Source organism: Lepidochelys olivacea, assembly GCF_965140295.1.
Source record: "Lepidochelys olivacea isolate rLepOli2 genome assembly, chromosome: 11".
Taxonomy (NCBI): Eukaryota; Metazoa; Chordata; order Testudines; family Cheloniidae; genus Lepidochelys; species Lepidochelys olivacea.
In genome coordinates this window covers 33,586,700-33,607,835 of record NC_140421.1, presented here as the reverse complement: position 1 = coordinate 33,607,835, position 21,136 = coordinate 33,586,700, and the positions used below count along the sequence as shown (strand labels likewise).

At 41.7% G+C, this 21,136-nt stretch overlaps 1 protein-coding gene across 6 annotated transcripts in view; it reads left to right on the top strand.

The window, feature by feature from the left end:
* RBMS1 (RNA binding motif single stranded interacting protein 1) overlaps positions 1–21,136 on the top strand; it is a 207,239-nt gene that overhangs the window by 67,068 nt on the left and 119,035 nt on the right. For 2 of the 6 annotated variants that reach the window (XM_084643424.1, XM_084643423.1), the window contains exons 1-3: positions 11,565–11,605; positions 14,008–14,084; positions 14,797–15,104. The exons of 2 other annotated variants lie outside the window; for them this stretch is intronic. In XM_084643424.1, coding sequence (XP_084499550.1) covers positions 11,580–11,605; positions 14,008–14,084; positions 14,797–15,104 — 411 coding nt within the window. In that variant the 5' untranslated portion in view covers positions 11,565–11,579. 2 more of the 6 variants (XM_084643425.1, XM_084643429.1) reach the window with 2 other exon arrangements.

Below are 21,136 nucleotides of genomic sequence, written 5' to 3'. Positions count from 1 at the left end.
CAGAGTAATCCCCACTTACTTGCCAGATAGTTGGAGACTTCCAAGAAATAACACAAACACATACAATATATTCAACACAATAATTATATTAAACAGGAGACAAATATAACGTAACAGGGAAAAACACTATTTTTAGGTTCACCGGTGCCCACACTGCCAATACCTGTGACTTTTCCTAGTCACATGACTTGACGTAGCAAATGTAAGATTAGTGTGCCGTTGATACACGTACTTTGTTGGGGCCCTTGATGACCTATGACACCAAAATTCTTTTCTGCAGTGGTTTAGCACTGTGGCTGACTGGGTTCAGTAGAGCCCAAGGGACTCACAAGTGGGAGAAGGTGGTAAGTTCCTCCACACTTGAAACAGGCAGCAGGTTATAAAATCCCCAAACCCTTCCTCCCTGGCTTGAGGACACAGTTCAGGGAGTAGGAGGTCCCCAAAATGAATTCTCTGACTTGCTGAGTAAAAGATGGTACACTCACAAACTCCATGAATGATCCTCAGGTCCAGAGATGACTCTGGACTCCTCAGTCACTGCAGAGGGGCTGATCTCTGCTGGCAGAGATCCTCTTCAGGCAGGAATCAGGCTGTTCTGGTCCCAGGATTTCCCCTCACCACAAAGGGGTGCAGGGCTCAAGGTGCAGATTACACAACTGTACTAAAATCCAAACTGTAGTCTCCTAGCCCAGCATCCAGGCACACTCACAGCAGGCAGCAACCTGAACTAGCAGACAGGACAGAGCTGACCATGTGGTGACTGGTCTCATCTAGGGAGCTGGAGGGCTAACTCAGCCTGGCTGGGGAAGTTTCCCAGCAAAACTCTACAAACTGGGAATCATCAGCGGAGAAGGAAGAGCCCCGCTGAGGGATCTTGCTTTCAGGTCCCTAGGGGCCAGTTCTCAGCGGAAACCCTGCATGCAGGCCTGAGACTCACCAGCTCCCCACACAACCAGTCCTGCCCTTGCCCTGGCTGGCTCCAGACTGACTAAAAAATGTCTTCTCCTCTTTCCTAAACTCCCTGGGTGAGGCATCTCACTCCCTATTGGTTGCCAGGCAGACTCTGAGTATGCCTTGGCTCCCTCTCCCTACCAGGGACAGTGTTCCTCTCCCATTCTGCCAGCAGACAGAGCCCCAGGAATCTAGGTAATCTCCTTGGGAGTTACAGTAGAAAGACCCAATTGGAAGGGGAGAGTACAAAGTGCTCATAACCTTCCCTGCACCAGGGGTGTGTTTAGGCAGCCCCCCAAATGGGTGGCACTGGCTCACGAGGGGACATGGCCAGGGCAGCTGGCAGAATACATGAATTCAGAACATCCAGACTAGGCTCTAGAAGCCCCTAGCGGAAACTAAAGTTACCCTACTAAAACAGAACCTTCTAGGGAGGGAGGTGGTAGAAACAGTAACTGTCCCACCACAGCAGTGAATGACCCTTGATGGAGGGTTTCCACAGAGTTTATTTAGCTTTGTGTAAAGTAAGAAACCAGGGGTTTGATTTGAATCATGAAGCTGTGATTTATGTATGTGGAACTGTTTACAGAATAAGGGTTTGGTTTCACCAGTCTGCTGTTTGCTGAGATTGATGGTAATTACTTGGAAGCTTCCAAATTTTCCAGATATTCTCTAGCTCCTTTGAAGGCTTCCTGTTGCTGTCTAAATCTTCAGATACCCTTTAGTGGTATGCTCAACTCAGATCTGGCCTTAATTTATCTACAAATACGCATCTTTAACTGTCTCTGAACAATAAACATGCAATGCATGAAGATTTTAACCACAAAATATAACTAGCTCTGCTCTGCAAGCCACCTTCTTTTTTGACTGAGCAACTCCTGCTAGTTAAAGAAACTGTCAAAATATTAATCCAGGTACCTTTAGAACCTCCATGCTTACCAATACCCCTCAAGAACAAACTGAAGTACATATTTATAACTATAACCAGGAAGGTACCTGCATACTAGTACATAGGTACACATCTGTTATAACACAATTAATATGCATTTCCTTGACAAATGTGATTAAAATTTCCACTTCTGTATACATTTCAAAGAGTCTGTTTCAATATTTTTACTCTTAGCGGGGTAAGACTGAGGGTCTTATCTGCAAACATGGAATGATCCTTTTATCCTAGAAAAGATGTAGGGAAAGTGCTTAGTAAAATCCTAAACCTATATAACACCTTCCCTCCCAGAAGGTACTGTCGAGCCTTATTAGTCTTCTCTCTCTCTCATGCACACTCACTCCCACACACAGAAATCACTTCACCCACCATCACATCACTAAAATGCCACTACCGGCTCTGGGGTAGAACATAGCTATTGTTTAACAGCACACAAGGCAAGACTGTTTCATAATTTAGGGCAAGAATTGAGGAAGATTACCTTATCCATTTGGATATGCAGGGAGGATTTTGGTAGGCTGAATGCTACTTTGGCCAGGACATCAAGGCTAACACACTTTCTCCTCTGAAAATGCCATTGCAAATCTCCTTTAAACAAAAGCATAAATAAAACAAATATCTCTTGAGGGTGATATTTTCTATCAAATTTTCACTGAATGGTTTAATGTTACATGTTTTATACCACAAACGTTAGAAAAACAGAGTATGTATTGTCCATGAAAAAACGTGTGCCACATGGTGAATCCACGAAAGGGAAATCCACATCCTCTCTAAAGAATAGCAACCTGGGGATGAAAGTGCAGAGTTCCTGCTTTTAGAGTTCCCTTTTGAAATGTTCTTAAATCTTTTAATTCCTGTAATGGTGTCTAACTACCACAGTGATTGGTGCCTTAAAAATACCTGTGATGGAATAGGAGATGTCTACATCCTGCCAGTTTTTAATTGTATTGGGAAACAAGGGAAAAGTGAAGTTCCTCAGAATCCTTTGTCATCTGGGGGGGAAGATATCAATTCCCGTGTCTGCTACCCCCAAAGTCATTTTGTAAGAGTAGAGGATTCGTGAAGATCTTTCTCATTTTTGTTGACTATTAGAAGACTGTGCTGCCAGTACTGTGCAGTTCTTCTATTGCCTTAGAAATACTAATTCAAAGCATGCAGAATTAAGATTGCATGTGCACATACCACACGCTGGGCATGGTTTTTGACTAGCTCTGAACAGTTATTCAAAGGTCAGGTTTAACATGGAACGTAACTGTGGATGAGTTTTTAGGTGCTGTGTGGGGTTTTTTTGTGTTTTGGCGGTGTTTACTGGTACACAGATAACAATTCTGCCAAGCAGCACTGCTTTCTCACTGTTCGCTATACTAGAATAGGCTGTTGTCTAGGGCAGCAAAATGCAATGGCACGAAAATATTTAGTGACTGCTTATTGCAAAAAGTAACTGAAGGTTGAGAGGGGTGGACATTTTCCAAGTTGCTACCAGCACCAAACACTCTAGAGCTGGCATAGCTGTTCTGGGATGCAGCTCAACATTTCACTGGTGAACCAAGTGGCAAATCTATGTTTCTTTCCAGCAATCTATGTTCCCAATCAATTTTTGGAGAGAGTGCTTACTATCAAAGAGAATTTAAAAATACCAAAGGAAACCTTGAAACTAGGTGTCCTCAGCGGAAGGTCCTCTTACAGAGTCACCTGTATGAAATTACGGAGTTGAACAAAATCTAATTTTATTTTATAGACGAGACTGCTAGTTATAACCAATGATGGGTACACAACAAAAAGGGTTCAGAGTTCTACGTAACACATCTAAAATTTGGAAGGCAGTTGCAGCCCTTTCCCTCAACAAACCTGAGGAATCTAATTTTCCGGTAACTGCAAAACTTCCCAAGGCCCTAAATTTTGGCAGAAAAATGGGATTTCCCTCCAACTTCAAAAAAGCTTATTCGGAGGAATTGGTGAGATTTAGGATGGATGAATTCCCTAAAACTGTGCTAGCCATCTCAGAGTATAAGGCTAGACTTTGGACTTTATGACTTTTGTTCCTTGTTCAGGCCATGAGGGACAATTCAGTTAATTTCACACAGGCAAAATCAATTTGTGTAAGGCAGAGTCCTGTATTTTGAATTAAATCCTATCGCTACTGAAATCATTGGCAAAATTCCTATTGACTACAGGGTTTGGTCCTTTTGAAAAGTAAATTTGCAATCTCTCTCTGACCTTGTGTATGTGTGAGAAGGGGATCAGATATTTGAAGAGATGTACACAAGTTGCAAAGTTCTGAACTAGATTTCTGACTATGGTGGCTTCTCACCCCAAAGTCCTGGGTGTTTAGATCCAGAGTTTTGAGCTGCTGGAAAATGCCAGAGCCAGATGCTGGTTTTCAAACCCCCGGCCACGTGAGAAGTCACCCCCTTCTGATCCACTGAACGAGTTTCGATCCATTCTCGATTTGCACCTGGTTTCCACCTTGGTCTAGAGGTCGAGCATGCAGAACCTCAGGGTGGCCGGTTCTGGCCCGATCTCCCCCTGCGCTTGTGCGGCTGAACTGTGCGTCCGGGCCAGGGCTGCCCAGCTCTATCGAAGGCGCGGCTGTGGGGGGAGGTGCTTTGCTGCTGGCCCTGCAGAGTAAAGGACCAGAGCAGACAGCTGCTGGCTGCATACTCGGGCCCTTCCCCAGGTGAAGCGGAGGCGACACGTCCCTCCTCCTGCTGCGCTCACCTGGCCGCGGAGCGCCTGGCCCAGGGGCGAAGTGCTGCCGCCGCTGGTGCGCAGGGAGCTGCTGGCTGCACCGTGGAATGTGCGGAATGCGGGGGCCAGAAGCAACCATTCGGCGGGGCAGGGGCGGCCGCCGCCTGCTCCTCCGGGGCCCCGCGCAGTGGGTGGCTGCTGAGCGCCCCTGCGCAGAGCAGAGCGGCCAGGGCAGGAGGCGGCAGCGTGCGGGGCAGGCCGGGCGCAGGAGCCGGGCGCAGAGCCTGCTGTGGGCCGTCTCCTGCGGCGCCGCGCTCTCTCTGGGCGGTGGTTGAGGCCGCTGGTAGGTGGGATCGGCTCTGCCGCCGCTGGGGAAGCGCCCGCCGCCGCCGCCAGATCAATGAGCTCCCTTCGGCCGCTGCTGCTCGTGCGGGAGGCGCTGCGCTGCTGATCCCCGGAGCGGAAGGGGGAAAGAGGCGTCGTCGTGCGTGGACCTCCGGCTCGGAGGCAGCCGCCGGGGAGGGAGGGAGGCACCGCAGCCGCCCCTGCGCGCAAGTTGGCACAAAAGTTGCTGCCCATCCCGAGGGGAAGCTGGGGCTTAGGCGGGGCGATGATTTTCCCCAATAGCAGCAGTAACCCGGCGGGCGGCAGCAGGGCTTCCTATAGGAAACAGGTAAGAGAGCAGCGCCCCCCCCCCCCAGGGGAAGGGGAGGAGTGGGTACATCGCGGGGGGGGACCTGTAACTTCCACTCCCTTAGCGCTCCGCTGCTCGCGTCCCGCTGGCTTGCACGGAGAGTCCCCCCGCTCCGAGGCTGCGTGTGACCTTGTTGGGTCCCCGAAAGAAAGGCGATCTGGTGCCGGTCAGGCGACTTCAGCCGGCTGGCCCTAGCGGTGGAGGGGGGTGTTGTGTGGCGCCTAGGGAGCTCTGGATGTGCTGGGCGCTGCGCCACGGTTCTTTTTTGTTTGTTTTTGTTTTGTTTTGTTTTTAAAGGAGTGAAGTTGCAACATGCATTGAAAATCGAAACTTCAGGCTGAATGTTTTTCCTTTCTGATAAAATGACAAGAAGGGCGAACGTGCTTTCAAAACAAACAAAAAAGCCCCATACGCTCCAAAAACCCCTCTGCTGTCGCGGCTGAGCGTCACCCGCCGCCGCCCCCGGCCTCCCCCTAGCAGTGCGAGGGAAACCCTGTGACATTTTATGAGCAGACAGATAGTTTCGATAAGCTTGGACCATTCACATCTACGGAACTGTTTTGAAACGGACATTTTAGCATCTTAAGTTTTGAAAGCAGCTGGAATGGTTAGACCAACATCCCCTGCTGCGGTGGGGGTGGGAGAAATTAGGAAAACTGTTTCCTGTTTCTGATTTTTAGTGTTGGCGTCGTCACACAATTATTTACTACAAAACAGACCCGTTTTCATTGAACCTTTGGCCAGACAAACAAAAATCACGTGCTTCAGGTTTGTCAGGAAAAGTGAGGACCCTCGTGTTTGTATAGAAAAAGGTTACATGGATTAGAAGTCAGTGACAAGATGCCTGGTTGACCGAAAAAACAATCAACTCACAACCACCCCCCACTCTCATGTATTTTCTTGGGGGCTGGGGAGGGAGGAAACATAAATCCCCTTTTGTGTCCGCCCCCCTCAGCAATAGAAACAAATTATCATAATAATGGTAAAGGATGTATTGTCACTCTCTGTGGAGTTAGGATGCATTAAAGATAGAAATATCAGATCACATCACATTGTAATGGAGAGTCACTTTACTACAGGGCTTCATAGAATTATTGATTTTAATGGATTTTTAAAAAAAATTCCAATGCATGTATGTTTCTCTGATAGGTAAGCATGTGAATTATTAGGTTTATGATAACCAGTGCAACAGTTTACATTAGGTTTATCTTTACTTGGAGTTTAAGTGGGCTTTCTTGCTCACTTGCTGCTCTCGTCCCCCATTTTAAAGGAACATCCTTATTGTAAAAAAAAAAAAAGGAGTACTTGTGGCACCTTAGAGACTAACCAATTTATTTGAGCATAAGCTTTCGTGAGCTACAGCTCACTTCATCGGATGCATACTGTGGAAAGTATAGAAGATCTTTTTATACACACAAAGCATGAAAAAATGGGTGTTTACCACTACAAAAGGTTTTCTCTCCCCCCACCCCACTCTCCTGCTGGTAATAGCTTATCTAAAGTGATCACTCTCCTTATTGTACAAATCACTTACAATGCTATCTCAACAACGTTTTGCAGATGACACCCAACATTGTGTCATTATCATTGCATCTTGCATCTGAAGTGTGTGTATGTGATAAAATATTACTGGGTGGTGATTTTTTTTTTTAAATAAATCCCCCCGATACAACCACAGTGCAGCTCTTGTATCGTGTGTCCACATACTTTGTAAGGGAAGCCAATGTGTTAGACACTATTTTCTTAAATTACCTGACAGGATAGTTAATTAAGGCACCTTAGGGTCTGGTGTGTTCATTTGTTTGTTAGCGTGCAACAGGGTGTTAGCAAGGAAATAGGGAGGAAAACTCTGAGGGTGAGGCCTTTTTACTGGAAGGGTTGTATGTTTTGTGTAGGGATCTGAGTTAGCCTGCTGGTCTGGAGCATGCTGATAAGATGCTCTTCTTTTCACAGTGCACTCCTTAGATTCAAAGAGCTAAAAGGCCTGACTGAATTAGAAAAACAAACAGACCTTTTTTTCTTTTTCAGTAGCAGAGAAAGAAATGAATGTGTGGGTATTATGTAGTCTTAAGACCCCGGGTACCAAAGCATTCTTTTGTTCGTGTTGAGCCATTCTCTATTCAAACATTTCCTACATAGGGAGCTGGGGTTTGAGAACTTTTCCCACTGAAGTGTGTGCAAAACTCCTATTGACTTCATTGGGAATAAGAGTGACTTGGTGATTTCATTTTCACTTAGACTTCACCTGCATGGATGAATTAGTGTCACAGGATACGAGTCTAATTCTCCGTTTGTTATAAAGTAGATTTACTAATGTACAATTAAATCTAATCCATTTTCAGAACATTTGTATTTGTATTTTATTCTAAGAGGCTAGTTTTCTTCTATGGTAAAAGGGAGTATTCAGTATATGAGACAGAGGAGTTAAAAGAATTTTAAAAATGAAAAGTAAATACTCTGGGATAGCCTGTGCTGGCTTTTTAATTATAATGTGTTTTTAGTGGTAGCAGAATGGTGTAAGATTTTAATAGAATCCTAAATCTTTGATGATAAAATATGTTTTTTCTATCATAATTTCTGGTTGGTGCCAGATTGTGGCTGAAAGTTGACTGCAATCTATCAGCAAAAGGAAAAAAGTACCCTGTCAGTTTTAGTGGGAAGGAATTGTAATATAATTTTGCCTCATTGTAATCCATGGCAAAAATCCCAATGGTTTCAGTGAGGCCAGGATTTCACTGATACAATCTATTTGTTGCCTAAAAGTAATGTTAATTTTACAAAGGAATCTGTGATTACAGTACTATGCTTGCTATCTGTGTCTCTCTGTGTAACTCAGGTTTCTAGGAGCCAGTCAGCTACTTCATTTTCAGGTCAGACAGAGGTGGGTGGTGCCTAATCTTTTTCTCTTCTATAGTGGTAGGGTGAGCAGCAAGCTCTGGTCTCTGAAGTCATCTGTGTTAAATAGGATTTGCCTGCATTGCGGACAGACAAGAGCACATTAAAAATGCTCCTACTGAGCTCATGTCAAAGTTTGAAGCTGCAAAAGTGAGTAGTAACTTGGCAGGTAATGCTCTGACAAAAACAGAATGCAGGTTCAAGTCTGGCTGAAGAATGTGGGCAATGCATTGCCTATCCCAGTTGGTTTTATACTTCAGTAGTTTGTCTGTCAAAACAGTTCTGATTATACGTGAAAGTGGCTAAATACAGTCAAATATTTTTACTCTTCCTTTAAAGGAGGATATTCTATCTACTGTGAAGAGGCTATAGTAAGTGGTAATACCTCTTCACCCTCTGCTGTAGACTCTTTTAGGTCTCTCTTCAATACAACCTACGTATATAAGGAACCTGAATTTTCCCCTTTCAGTTACGCCTGTGTAAATCCAAAGTAGTAACAATGAAGACAACATATTTACGCCTGTGTAACGCCAATGTGATGGAAAATTGGGTCTCCTCCCTTCCATCTGCTCTATCTGTAGAGCTGCTGTAGACATTTGATTTGGGATTTTAAATCACTGTGTTCAGCCCACTTTTCCTCATCTCTGATTTTTGGGGGCCAGAGCAAGTAGCTATTTAGGTTTAGGATGAAATAACCATTGAGTCTCACCAATAGATGCTGGATCGGTATCTGAGCTTCTGTAAGAAAGCCATGTGATTTTTTTTTTTTAAATTTATTTTTAACAGCTTTGCCTGGTAACAATGGTTCTTGTTACATTTTGATGACTGTAATGTTTATCTCACCAGTATAAGTAGATTTACATAGTTTGCTGCTTTCAAGCAGATTAACTGGGTGTAACTGCAGGTGAGGAATCTAACTCTGATTTAGTGTTTTGCCTTGTTTAGAGACTGACGTACTATGCAGTTGATTAATCCTTTCATGCAGCTCTGTTCACAGCAATTTCTATGTCATCGGTGGGGTTTTCTTGGAGTTTGAAGATAAAACTGGCATTTAGAAAATATTTAAATGAAACAAACCATTGCTAGTCTCAAGTAAAAAATGTTTCACTTTCAGGATGATGGGTTTAAGGTATCAAGATGCTATACCTGTAATCCTATATACCATTTGATAGCTCTGTAGGGTTTTGTTTTGTTTTTTTCTTCTCTTGCTTCAGTTTTCTTTTTTGTAAACATGCATGTCAAGTGACCTCATTAAATTTATGAGATCAAGGAGTATAACTGGCATGGTCAGAATTTAAAGCATGAAACGCTGTAGAAAAATCTAAGAAATAGTTCTTGCACAATACTGTTCTATGAATGTGCATGTATAAGGGAGGGGGAGGGATTGGAGAAAGAGACCAAATACACTTAGTTTATAACTGAGTTTGTTGTATTATGGTTAGTAGTTTATTTTTTCAAATTGGTAAGACTTGTATTATTTTATTCCTTGCATTGACCTGATCAGTTGCATATGAAGTATGTTTGACATTAATGACCTTACATGGACTTAACCAGACTCTGAGCTTTTCTATTGAATATCAGTGCAGAGAAAGCTCACATTTATTATTGTTTTTTGTAATGGTCCTATAAAGATGTTTGTATAGCACTGAGCAAATCTGATCTCTCAAGCATAAATAATCAGTGAGTTTCTATAGGTATAATACAAACTTGAATGAAAAAAAATAAAAGGAAGCGCCCTAACCAGTCAGATATGACATTCTAGATTAGAAAAAGTGATCGATTACGTTTTCTATATTTTGAAAAAATGAAATTGCTGTTTAAGATTTCTTACTTAAAAAAAAGGGTTGCTGCATTACCCTTTTGTCTGTTTGTTTGAATGCTTAATTGTTTTACAGTGTGTGTATATGTATATTATATGAGTGTGTGTGTAAATATATATACACACGCACACATACTTGGGAGAAAACAAGTGTATGTTTTGTCTTGAATGTCTGCTGTTTCTTTTTTGAAACTTTCAACTCTGAAGAATGCTTGACTTAACACATTTCAGAAAGCGTAGTAAACTATAAACCAGGATTACTCAGTGGGTGGGGGGAACCTTTTCCAGAGGCTTGACAGGGTTTATAATACATCACCATAGTGCTAAAGTCAAGTAAATAAAATACGGAGAAGGTGGTTTAAAATGTGTTCTCACAGGAGTTGGTGAAAATGGTAGCTGTTACTAATACATCTCTTTTGTATTGGTGAGTGCATTTTTCACAGCTCTAAACATTCTATTATTGGTCTAGATTTGTTTTGAGAGGCAGGATAAAACAAAAGTTATAAAAGGTCATGGAGACTAGGAACTCTGTGCTAGCATTCCTTCAGAGCTCGCAGTCTTCAACGTCTTATGAAAGTTTTTAGTGGTCTGTAAAGCAGATGCTTTTATTTTATAATGAGAGCTACTTAGGGGAAAATGTTATGTCTTAAAATTTTATGCCAAATTAAATATTTTCCAAAAATGTATCATTTTCATTCTTGATGAACTGTTAGAAAGGATTTCTAGAAAGCCAAAAGAACCACATTAAATTCTGCCTGTTCTAGCTTGTTGAAGTAGTTGTTACATACTTTGCATAAGTTTCACAGTTGCAGTACACTGTGGTAATTATAACAGCGCCCTGCAGAAGCCACTGTATTTACAGTTTCCTGATGCAACAGGAAAGGGAACGGATGAGTTACAAATAGAGAGGGGAGAAGAGTGCAGGGGAGAACCATGTGTTAGCTAAGCAGAGAACTTAAACTAGCATTGTTTCTAACTCAAATGTTAGAGGACTTATCTATGCACAACTTGCACACGTTTCACTAAATTGTTTCTAGTAGATTTTAGTTTAAACTAGTGTAAACTCCTGTGTGGTCACTCTTAAACTGGTATAAAAATCAGTTTCTATTGATTTAGGTTTTGCCACTAATTTAAGCTAAAATCAACATAAACTGGGTTTAAATCAGTTTATGTGTCTATATACAGGAGTTTTCACTGGTTGAACTACATGGACTACTACTTTACCCAGAGTTGCACTGGTTTAATTAAACTATAGGCCTGCTTAGTCTTGGCTTAAAGTTAATTGGTCTCAAAATATGCTCCAAATATAGGGAAAACTTTTGAAGGAATCAGAACTACAGCTTAAACTTGTTTGGGTGTTTAAAAACCTTAAACATGTTAAAAGGTTGGGAACCTTTCATGGAAAGGAATGCAGAGTCATAATTCACTGTGTAATATTTTTGTTGATTTGAACTTATTAAAAGTGCTAGTTAACAACAGAGTATAGTAAAACACCAATAAAAGAAAAAGCAGTATTTCTTTATTTGTTTTATGTAGTGACCTGGGGAGCTGCTTCAAATATTCCACAGTTTAATGATCTACTTACCATGGGATTATGGATGTTTAATACAAGGTAAAAAGATTAGGGGGAAATAAAGTCCGGCATTACTTCGATGCTAAGTCTGAAATGTTAATTGCACAAATGTCAAAATTATGGTCTCATCAGCTCTCTTCCCTATTGCCCACAACATGGATAGAAAGCTCAATTTTACAAGGTGCTTTTGCTGCAATGAGAGCTGAGGGTGGTTGGTCCAGTTGCAGGAGGCTTTCAGATTCTTTATGAATTCATATAGAAGGTGTGCAATAGGGAACATTGTTAGTTCTTCTTCCAGTTAAGTTCCTATGGACTCTTCACTGCAGGTGCACAGGCACCTCTCAAGCCCTTAATTGGAGACTTTTCTGCTAGAATGCCTGTTTGGCCTGCACATGTGCCCTGTGCCGCCTCATGCTGGATGCTGAGTCTGTATAGGGATGCACAGGTGAACCGCATTCAGTCTTCTTCTCAGCCTGAGATGGATCTCTAGCGTGCCCACCTTAAGTGTGCCTCCGCTATTTCACGTTCTTTTTATAGTGGTTTGTTTTGTTAGTGTCGTTAGTTGTTTTTAGTAGTTATTAGGGCTGTCGATTAATTGCAGTTAACTCACATGATTAACTCAAAAAATTAATTGCAATTTAAAAAATAATCGCAATTAATTGCAGTTTTAATCGCACTGTTAAACAATAGAATACCAATTTAAATTTATTAAATATTTTGGATGTTTTTCTATATTTTCATATATATTATATTCTGTGTTGTAATTGAAATCAAAGTGAAAAGGAGTACTAGTGGCACCTTAGAGACTAACCAATTTATTTGAGCATAAGCTTTCGTGAGCTGAAGTGAGCTGTAGCTCACGAAAGCTTATGCTCAAATAAATTGATTAGTCTCTAAGGTGCCACTAGTACTCCTTTTCTTTTTGCAAATACAGACTAACACGGCTGCTACTCTGAAACCTGAAATCAAAGTGTATATTATTTTTTATTAAAAATATTTGCACTGTAAAAATGAAAAATACAAGTACTGTAGTGAAATCATTGTCCTGAAAGTGCAACTTACAAATGTAGATTTTTTTTATTACGTAACTGCACTCAGAACCAAAACAATGCAAAACTTCAGAGTCTGCAAGTCCACTCAGTTCTACTTCTTGTTCAGCCAATCTCTGTGACAAACAAGTTTGTTTACATTTACAGGAGATAATGCTGCCTGCTTCTTGTTTACGTCACCTGAAAGTGAGAACAGGCATTGGCATGGCACTGTTGTAGCCAGCGTTGCAAGATATTTACATGCCATATGTGCTAAAGGTTCATATGTCCCTTCATGCTTCAACTACCATTCCAAGGGACATGGTCCAGGCTGTTGATGGGTTCTGATCGATAACAATCCAAAGCAGTGCAGACTGACGCATGTTCATTTTCATTATCTGAGTCAGATGACACCAGCAGAAGATTAATTTTCTTTTTTTGGTGGTTTGGGTTCTGTAGTTTCTCTTTTAAGAATTCTGAAAGCATGCTTTACACCTCGTCTCAGTCAGATTTTGGACAGCACTTCAGATTCTTAAATCTTGGGTCGAGTGCTGTAGCTGTCTTCAGAAATCTCACATTGGTACCTTCTTTGCGTTTTCTCAACTTTGCAGTGAAAGTGTTCTTAAAATGAACAACATGTGCTGGGTCATCCTCCAAGACTGCTATAACATGAAATATGTGGCAGAATGTGAGGAAAACAGAGAAGGGGATATACAGTTCTCCCCCAAGGAGTTTAGGCAGAAATTTAATTAACGCATACTTTTTTTAATGAGCATTATCAGCATGGAAGCATGTTCCCTGGAATGGTGGCCGAAGCATGAAGGGGCGTACAAGTGGTTAGCATATTTGCGACATAATACCTTGCAATGCCGGCTACAAAAGTACCATGCCAACGCCTGTTCTCACTTTCATGTGACATTGTAAACAAGAAGCGGGCAGCATTATTTCTTGCAAATGTAAACAAACTTGTTTGTCTGAGTGATTGGCTGAACAAGAAGTAGGACTGAGTGACTTGAGGCTCTAAAATTGTACATTGTTTTATTTTTGAATGCAGGGGGTTTTGTACATAATTCTACATTTATAAGTTCAACTTTCGTGATAAAGAGATTGCACAACATTGAAAAATACTATTTTCTGTTTTTGTACAGTGCAAATATTTGTAATAAAAAATAAATATAAAGCGAGCACTGTACGCTTTGTATTCTGTGTTGTAATTCAATATATTTGAAAATGTAGAAGACCTCCAGAAATATTTAAATAAATGGTGTTCTATTATTAATAGTGCGATTAATCGCACGGTTAATTTTTTTAATCGCTTGACAGCCCTAGTAGTTATATTTATTACGTAAGTGTTAACAGTGAGAGGATTGTTTATTTGTTTTTGTTTTTCCTCCTCCTCTCTCTTTCTTTCAGAAGCCTTGTCTTCCTGGTGGGGCATGCCTGGCTGACCAGGCTTCATATGCAGCCTATGCTGCCAAGAGGCTATCCCAGTAAGTGGTGGCTACTCTAAGTGTGTTCATTATTTGGAGGAGTCCCATGTCTCCCAGAAGTGCAATTTCTGCCTACCTCTCAGGTTGAAGGCAAGGAAGAACAAGGAGATTAAGCTGAGACTGTTAATGACGGAACACTCAACCAGTGTCTGAGGCAGGTTAGGAGGGTAAGCGCCCCTTTTTAGTACCATCAGGCTCAATCCCTCAGTCTGCACCTACCAATTTGATACGCTCAGTACAGAGCAAGCAATGGTGCCAGACTCCATCAGGGGGGCTTACATCGGCACACCTGCCATAGACGGTATCATAAGCTTCAGCTACTGCATCTCGGTGTCCATGTCGGTACCAATTCCCTACTCAGTACCGTAAGAATTTAGCCACACAAGAGACCCATCCATATCAGATGAGCCTGAATCCCGGCTCCTTGTAGGTATGAAGTGTCTTTTGGTACCAAGACCTCAGTCTCCAGCCTGCTACTGTCCCCCGTTCTGCGGGACTCTCCATCCTTTTCTCTGGAGGCTCTTCCACTGGATGAGGAGGATGAAGGGGACTTCAAATCAGTCTTTTCTGTTTCAGTCCAGGGTTCCCAACATGTCCTGTCAGGACCCATTCATTGACCGTTACAGAAAAGATAATGACCATCATCAAGAATGGTGGAACCAACCCTGAAACCCTACTCTTCTGTATGTCTCTCTTCCCTCCCCCCACACAGCCATACGGGATCCTTCGGCTGCTTACCAACAGCAGTTCTCCAGACCACTGGTACCATCTCAAAGGGACACTAGGATTGTTCAGTCCTCTCCTCCAGAACCAGCTGCCTCACAAAAAGCAATTATACTTCCACCACCTTCCATGGCCAACAATTTTCAGCGATTGCAAGACCTCATAAAGAGAATAGCTGTCATTCTTCAGATTCCACTAGAAAAGGTCAGGGATTCACAACACGAGATATTGGCTGTCCTACAGTCAATAACACACTTGAGGGTGGCATACCCATCAGCGAGGCACTCCTGGATCCAGGTAAAACTGTGTGGCAAACACCTGCTACTATTCCATCAGCATGCAAAGGAGCGGATTAAAAAGTATTACGTTCCCCCTAAGGACTCTGATTTCTTGTTTTCCTACCTTCTACCTAATTCCCCTCTGGGGAAACTGCTTAGAAGTCCCCTGAAGTGGACCCACCCACAGGGACACTACTCGGAGAAAGAGTTATTCATCTTATGCAGTAACTGCATTTCTTCAAGGTGTGTCCCCCTTTGGGTGTTCCACAACCCATCCTCCTTCCCCTCTGCTTTGGACTGCTCTCTGTGGAGACATTCAGCAGGTGAAGGAACTGAAGGCAGTTTGCTCACACATTCTTATATAGGTGCCTGGCACAAGGAGGCATAGGGACGCATGGGCACTGCGAGAGGAAAAGTCTCTGATACAGGGCTCAAAGTTGCATGTGCACTGGAGGTGGTGCACCCATAGGGGGGTACATCTTGAAGAACTGCAGTTATTGCACGAGCTGAGTAACCTCTTCTTGCTGTGGAGTCCATTCTTTCAAAGTTCCTGACCTTGTGTGAGCTCAGTTCTAATGTTGCACTTTATTAACATCATTGTTGCTTTTGTAAAGATATACATTATATATAATGTATTTCAGTACTAATTTATTTTGTTTTTGAAATGCACTCATTTTATCTGAGTATTTGAGCCTGTAAAATGGCTGAATGGAACATCTTCAAACCACTCCACCCAACTACGCCCCTGCCCCACCCCCCAAAAAATAATTGGGGGTGAGGGGATGACACCTGCCAGCTAGAATAACCCTGAATTATTAGCTCTACAAAGACTCCCTCTACCCCCGAAAGTTTTAAATCACTGAAATTAATGGTTCAGCATCAAGTGTAATCTCAGCCATAAATATATATGAATGCATTGTTGCAAGAATAAGTTAGTCATAAAGCTTCATGTGCACAGTTCAGAATCAAAGTGACTAATTTGGTGTTCAAATACTGCCTGCCATACGTACAGGAGTAGTCTCATTGACGTCCAGGGGAATACTTGTGTTAGTAAAGTAATTGGGATTTGTCCCCAAATTAGGATTATGGTTTTTTATAAGAAGTCCATTCCATTAACAAATTGGACTGATGACACCAGTGCCCAAGTCTGTAGTTTGCTTATTCAGTTAAAGGAGAAAGTGTGTTTCAGCAGGAGTCCTATTTCTGGCTAGTAAGCAAAAGTTTTGTGTATGAAAGATACTTAATTCAGTCACAAATTATTGGTCTTAATGCAGGAGTTACAGGCTCTCAGATTTCACCTAGTATTATGCAGGAGGTCTAATTATGTGATCATAAGGGCCTTAAAAGTTATGAACCTATATGTTTCATTAACTCCTTTTCCCCCTTGATGTCTCCTTTCCAAATATTGAACGGGCCCAACACTACATAGTTTATGAAACCAATGCAATCAGAGCTACTCAGACTCACAGTTTATTCTCTTCTGGATCCAGCCCCTGGTCTTTCAATTTCAAGGTAACATGGCTGCCGTAATCATTTACTTATTTGGGATACACTTGTAAATCATTATTAGAGTTTGTTATAAACATTAAGAATTCAGTAGTTACACAGGTTGACATGTTGCAAAGATAGGATTATTGCTATAGGAAAATGAAGTTGAGCAATTCTTATCTGGTATACCAGGACCAAGTTCTTTAGAGTTTACGTACATGGGAAGTGACTATAATAATGCAACTACAGCTGAGTGAATAATTCTCACTTAGCAGCTAACCACTTATGGAATATCTGCAAGCAGATCCCCTTTACTATATTTGGCAAATACAGTCTTGAATTTTCCTCTACAGTCTAGGGCCCCATCAATGATTTCCTGTCCTGTTTAGGGGCAGGATTTTTAAGCAGTGCTGATGTACCAACGAATAGAGCACCACTGGTAAAAATACAGATGAGGCAGGCTCAGTGGCCACTTCGAGCAGTTTTATTTTTTTGCATCTGTTTGACAGGAGACTGGTGCCAAGACAGGGAGGGAGAAGTGGAGATGGAGTGAAGTGTCCTCCCACCCCACAACAGAACACTGTTTCAGGCAGGTGCTCGGCTCATGTGCACCAGCTGTGATGCCAGCAATAGCGTTAGTATCCTGGCCAGCTGCCTGCACATGTGTTAGTAAAGTGGTTGCTCTTGTGGCACTCTGTGATTATAGTGGATCTGTATAATAACTGTATTATAGTATCAGTATTTAGTACTAATAGGACCAGATTCACATCTAGCGTAAAACAGTATAGCTCCATTAACTTAGTAGAGCTACATCAGTTTACATCAGCTGAGGATCTTGACCCTCTAGTGCTTTACCTACATTAAATAATATTGAGAAAAGTTTTTAGATCTATCTTTATTCTTCTCCTTTTGAAGTAGACCATGTTCAGGAATGGCTATGAAAATGATTGATTATACTATCATACATCCCATCCCTGCAGCCTTTCACGGTGCTGTTTTCCTTATTGACTTAAGCATGCAGTGAAGAGCAGTGTCCTGCTCTTGTTGAACGTTCATAATTCTGTTTCAAATCCAGATCTCTTAATGTGAAGGATACGTTAATCATTCTGGACTAAGTGTATGCCAACATTTTAGTTTTAAGACAAGGCAGTTTCAGTTATTTTGAGCTCCAAACATCTGAACAATGTTCTTAACAGCTTAAAACCATTTTTATACTCGGATAAGTAACAAATGTCTGTTTCATCATCACGCTTTCAAAAAAAAGTTATCTCTGGGCTCAGGCAAAAACTGAAGTTTCAGGCCCAAAGGCAAATTGTTGGGAATAAGTTAAGGCAGTGGTTCTCAACCTTTCTGGACGACTGCACCCCTTTCAGGAGTCTGACTTGTCTTGAGTACCCCTACTTTCACCTCACTTAAAAACTACTTGCTTACAGAATCAGACATAAAAATACAGAAGTGTCACAAACAGCACACTATTACTAAAAAATTGCTTACTTTCTTATTTTAGCATATAATTATAAAATCTAGCCATTGGAATATAGGTATTGTACTTACATTTCAATGTGATACTGAGCCTGTTTGGCATTTTTGAGCCTTGTCTGAAGCCCTAGCTCTGCTGCCTGGGGCTGAAGCATGTAACTTCGCTTCGGGTATGGCCTGGAGCAGTTACCCTGCTTGCTACCTCCTAATGCCAGCCCTCCATTTGCAAACCCCCTAAACCTGTCCCATGACCACCCTTGAGGCTGCAAGCACCAGGTCGAGAAACACTGATCTAGATGAATTGAGTACTCCCTGGAAGACCTCTGAGTATATGTACCACTGGTTGAGACCCACTGAGTTATGGGTTTAGTTTTGGATGTGCCACCTCTACCATCACTGTATAATTGCCATTACTTCTGATTTCAAGAATAACAGGAAGTGTAGTGTAAAACACAATTGTAATATGACAGTGAGAACTGCAGAATGGAAGATGTCACTGATAAAGGAAATTATTCTCCACAATTCTGATGTATGTTGATTCTGATAAGGGACAAGCTCTTGCTAAAAATACGTCCACATATAATCATTTTTCATGTGGATTTGCAAATGTTTTTTAAATTCAAATTTAATCGTTTCCCTGTGTTGCAAGTTTATTTTTATGCTATTTTTTTTTCAAACAAGGCACTGTTGCCACATGTTGTACTTTCATGGGTTCATGTATGTTGATATGTTCATGCCCTGTGAGCATTTTTGCCTTCCACTCATGATGGTCAGTCACAGGAAAAACATTTGGTACAATTCAACTGTGACTCTGTTTGGGAGATATGAATATCAAATGTATTTACTACCTTGAAATTAGCGTATACATGTCAATTTAAAGTCTGTTTGATATAAAGAGCTTGATTTTTAAGGTCACTAAGAATCTTTTGCACCATTATTTCCCTATAATGGGTCTGATTCTAAGATTGCCAAGAATCCTCTGTGCCACTCTAGCTGCCTGAAGGGGACATAAAGCTGGTTTAACAGGCCAGGTGGGGCTTCCCTCAGCATGCTTATGCTGGCTCTGTGCCACCCCCCTTTGAATCTGCTGGGGTAAGGTGCTCAGCTGGGGAAAGGGTGCTAAGTGATTTTCTGCTACTAGAATGGCCACTGACAGTAGGGTGCAAATTGCACTGGAGGCTTAATCAGACCTCTGCTGGACCTAGAATTGAGTGGCCTAAAGGTGATGTGAAGTCATCTTTGTTTCTCCCTTTGGGGCATGCACTAAGCACAGTTTGGCCAGACCTCAGAATGTGGCCAACTGTATTAACATTTTTTGACATTACAACAGCTCTCATACCCAACCTAGGAACTGTTAACTCCTGATGTTCGAAGCCTAAGGCTCCTGTCTAATCCGTCTTCCCTACGAGTCCACTTTCCATCCCCAACCTTGTCAGGACCTGATTTTTTCAGTGTCCTTTGCCCAGGACATTGCAACAACTCCAGCTCCTTCTTCAGAAACTGCTTGGACCTAGACATAAGTGCGGGTATTGGCAGTCCATTCCTATTGCACTAGTTTAAACCTACTGGGGAACCCCACCAGCAGTTACTCCTACAGGAGGGGTGTCATCTTTGAGGCATTAGTAGAGTCCTCTGGACAAGCACACTTTGACCACCAGTGCTTTTTAACTTGTTCTAGGTGTAGAGCTTAGAAAGTATAAAACTAGACTGGGAGTGTTTTTTGCTTTGATTCTGTTTGTAAAATATTGTTGGCTTTTATGTCCATTTTAGGTGAGTGTATTCCCATGTGTTTTGCATTGAGTAAAAGCTGGTATATTACATTTTATGTTGGTGACTTTAGAAAGTTTGTCTTTGTGCTTAATATGTTCTGCAGTCTAGACTGGTGACTTGAAGATGTGAAAATTACCAAAAGGTTTTAAAAGGTTGTGCGCATGCAGATTAATTGCATTTCACAGTATACTTGCCACTTCTATAATGATTTCAATAATTTGTCTTGATGAATGGAAGAGTTGCTTCTAAACTGTGGACCCCGACCATCAATTTTATTCTTATTGATGTAGTGCAAGGGAGAGTAAGCCCCCTGACTATGCTTTGCCATAACACTTCTCATTTTTTCAGCTGGTAGTCACTAATGACTTGATTTTTCAAAAGTGCCAAGCACTCTCAAATTCTGTTAAAGTCAGTTGGGGCTGAAGATGCTTAACAGCTCTGAATATCGGACCATAAGGCTTTTTGCTGATATCAGGAGCATAACTGCTCTGGTGGGCCACTGCATGTAGTCGTGTACCAGTGTCCTTGAGCTAGCTAACATCAAACAAAAATAAAGCCACCTTCTGATCCAACAGCTCTTGGATATAACAGATATTTGGGTAGGTTATCATTCTACCAGGACATGAATCAGGCTGTGAATTCAAGACTGTCATGTAGATGTGGAAATAAAGAATGCTGGTCATCTGACCTGCACATTGGAATGGTGGTATCCGCCACAAATATAGCATCTGTTTCTTGGAAGTAGCACATAAGAAGAAACATGTAGGACTTGCTGATACTTAAAGGGAAACTCTCAACATAAAGTATGCACTTTAAACAAAATTTTTAGAGAGTGTTTAAAGTAGTTTCGGATGTTACATCTGCCCCTATATCCCCCTGCCGGTTTTTGTTTGTTTGTTTTACAGTCACATTTTCCTATTTTAAAAAATGTTTTGTGTCTCTCTTGTCATCCTCAAAGAGAGGAATTGACTGGCTACACAGGGAGTTTCCGTGATTAGGTACACAAAGTGCTGCCAAAAGCACAAAGCAAACAAAGTGGAAAAATGAAGAGAGTACGTTTCCCTATAACCTCTTTGAGTTCCAGAAATCTTGGGAGTTACAAATAACTGTAGCAGATTAGACCTTTTCAGACAAAAATGTGTGGGATTTTTAATTCCTATTTTTTAAATTGACTATCCCTTTAATAGAAATCTTTGTAAGACCATTTCAGTTTATGATTTTCTTTACCCTTTGTATAATACCTGCTTTCAAAAAAAATTGGTTATTGTGCAGTGTAACCTAAAGCACCCCTTTCCCCTGTCCCGAATCCAGGAG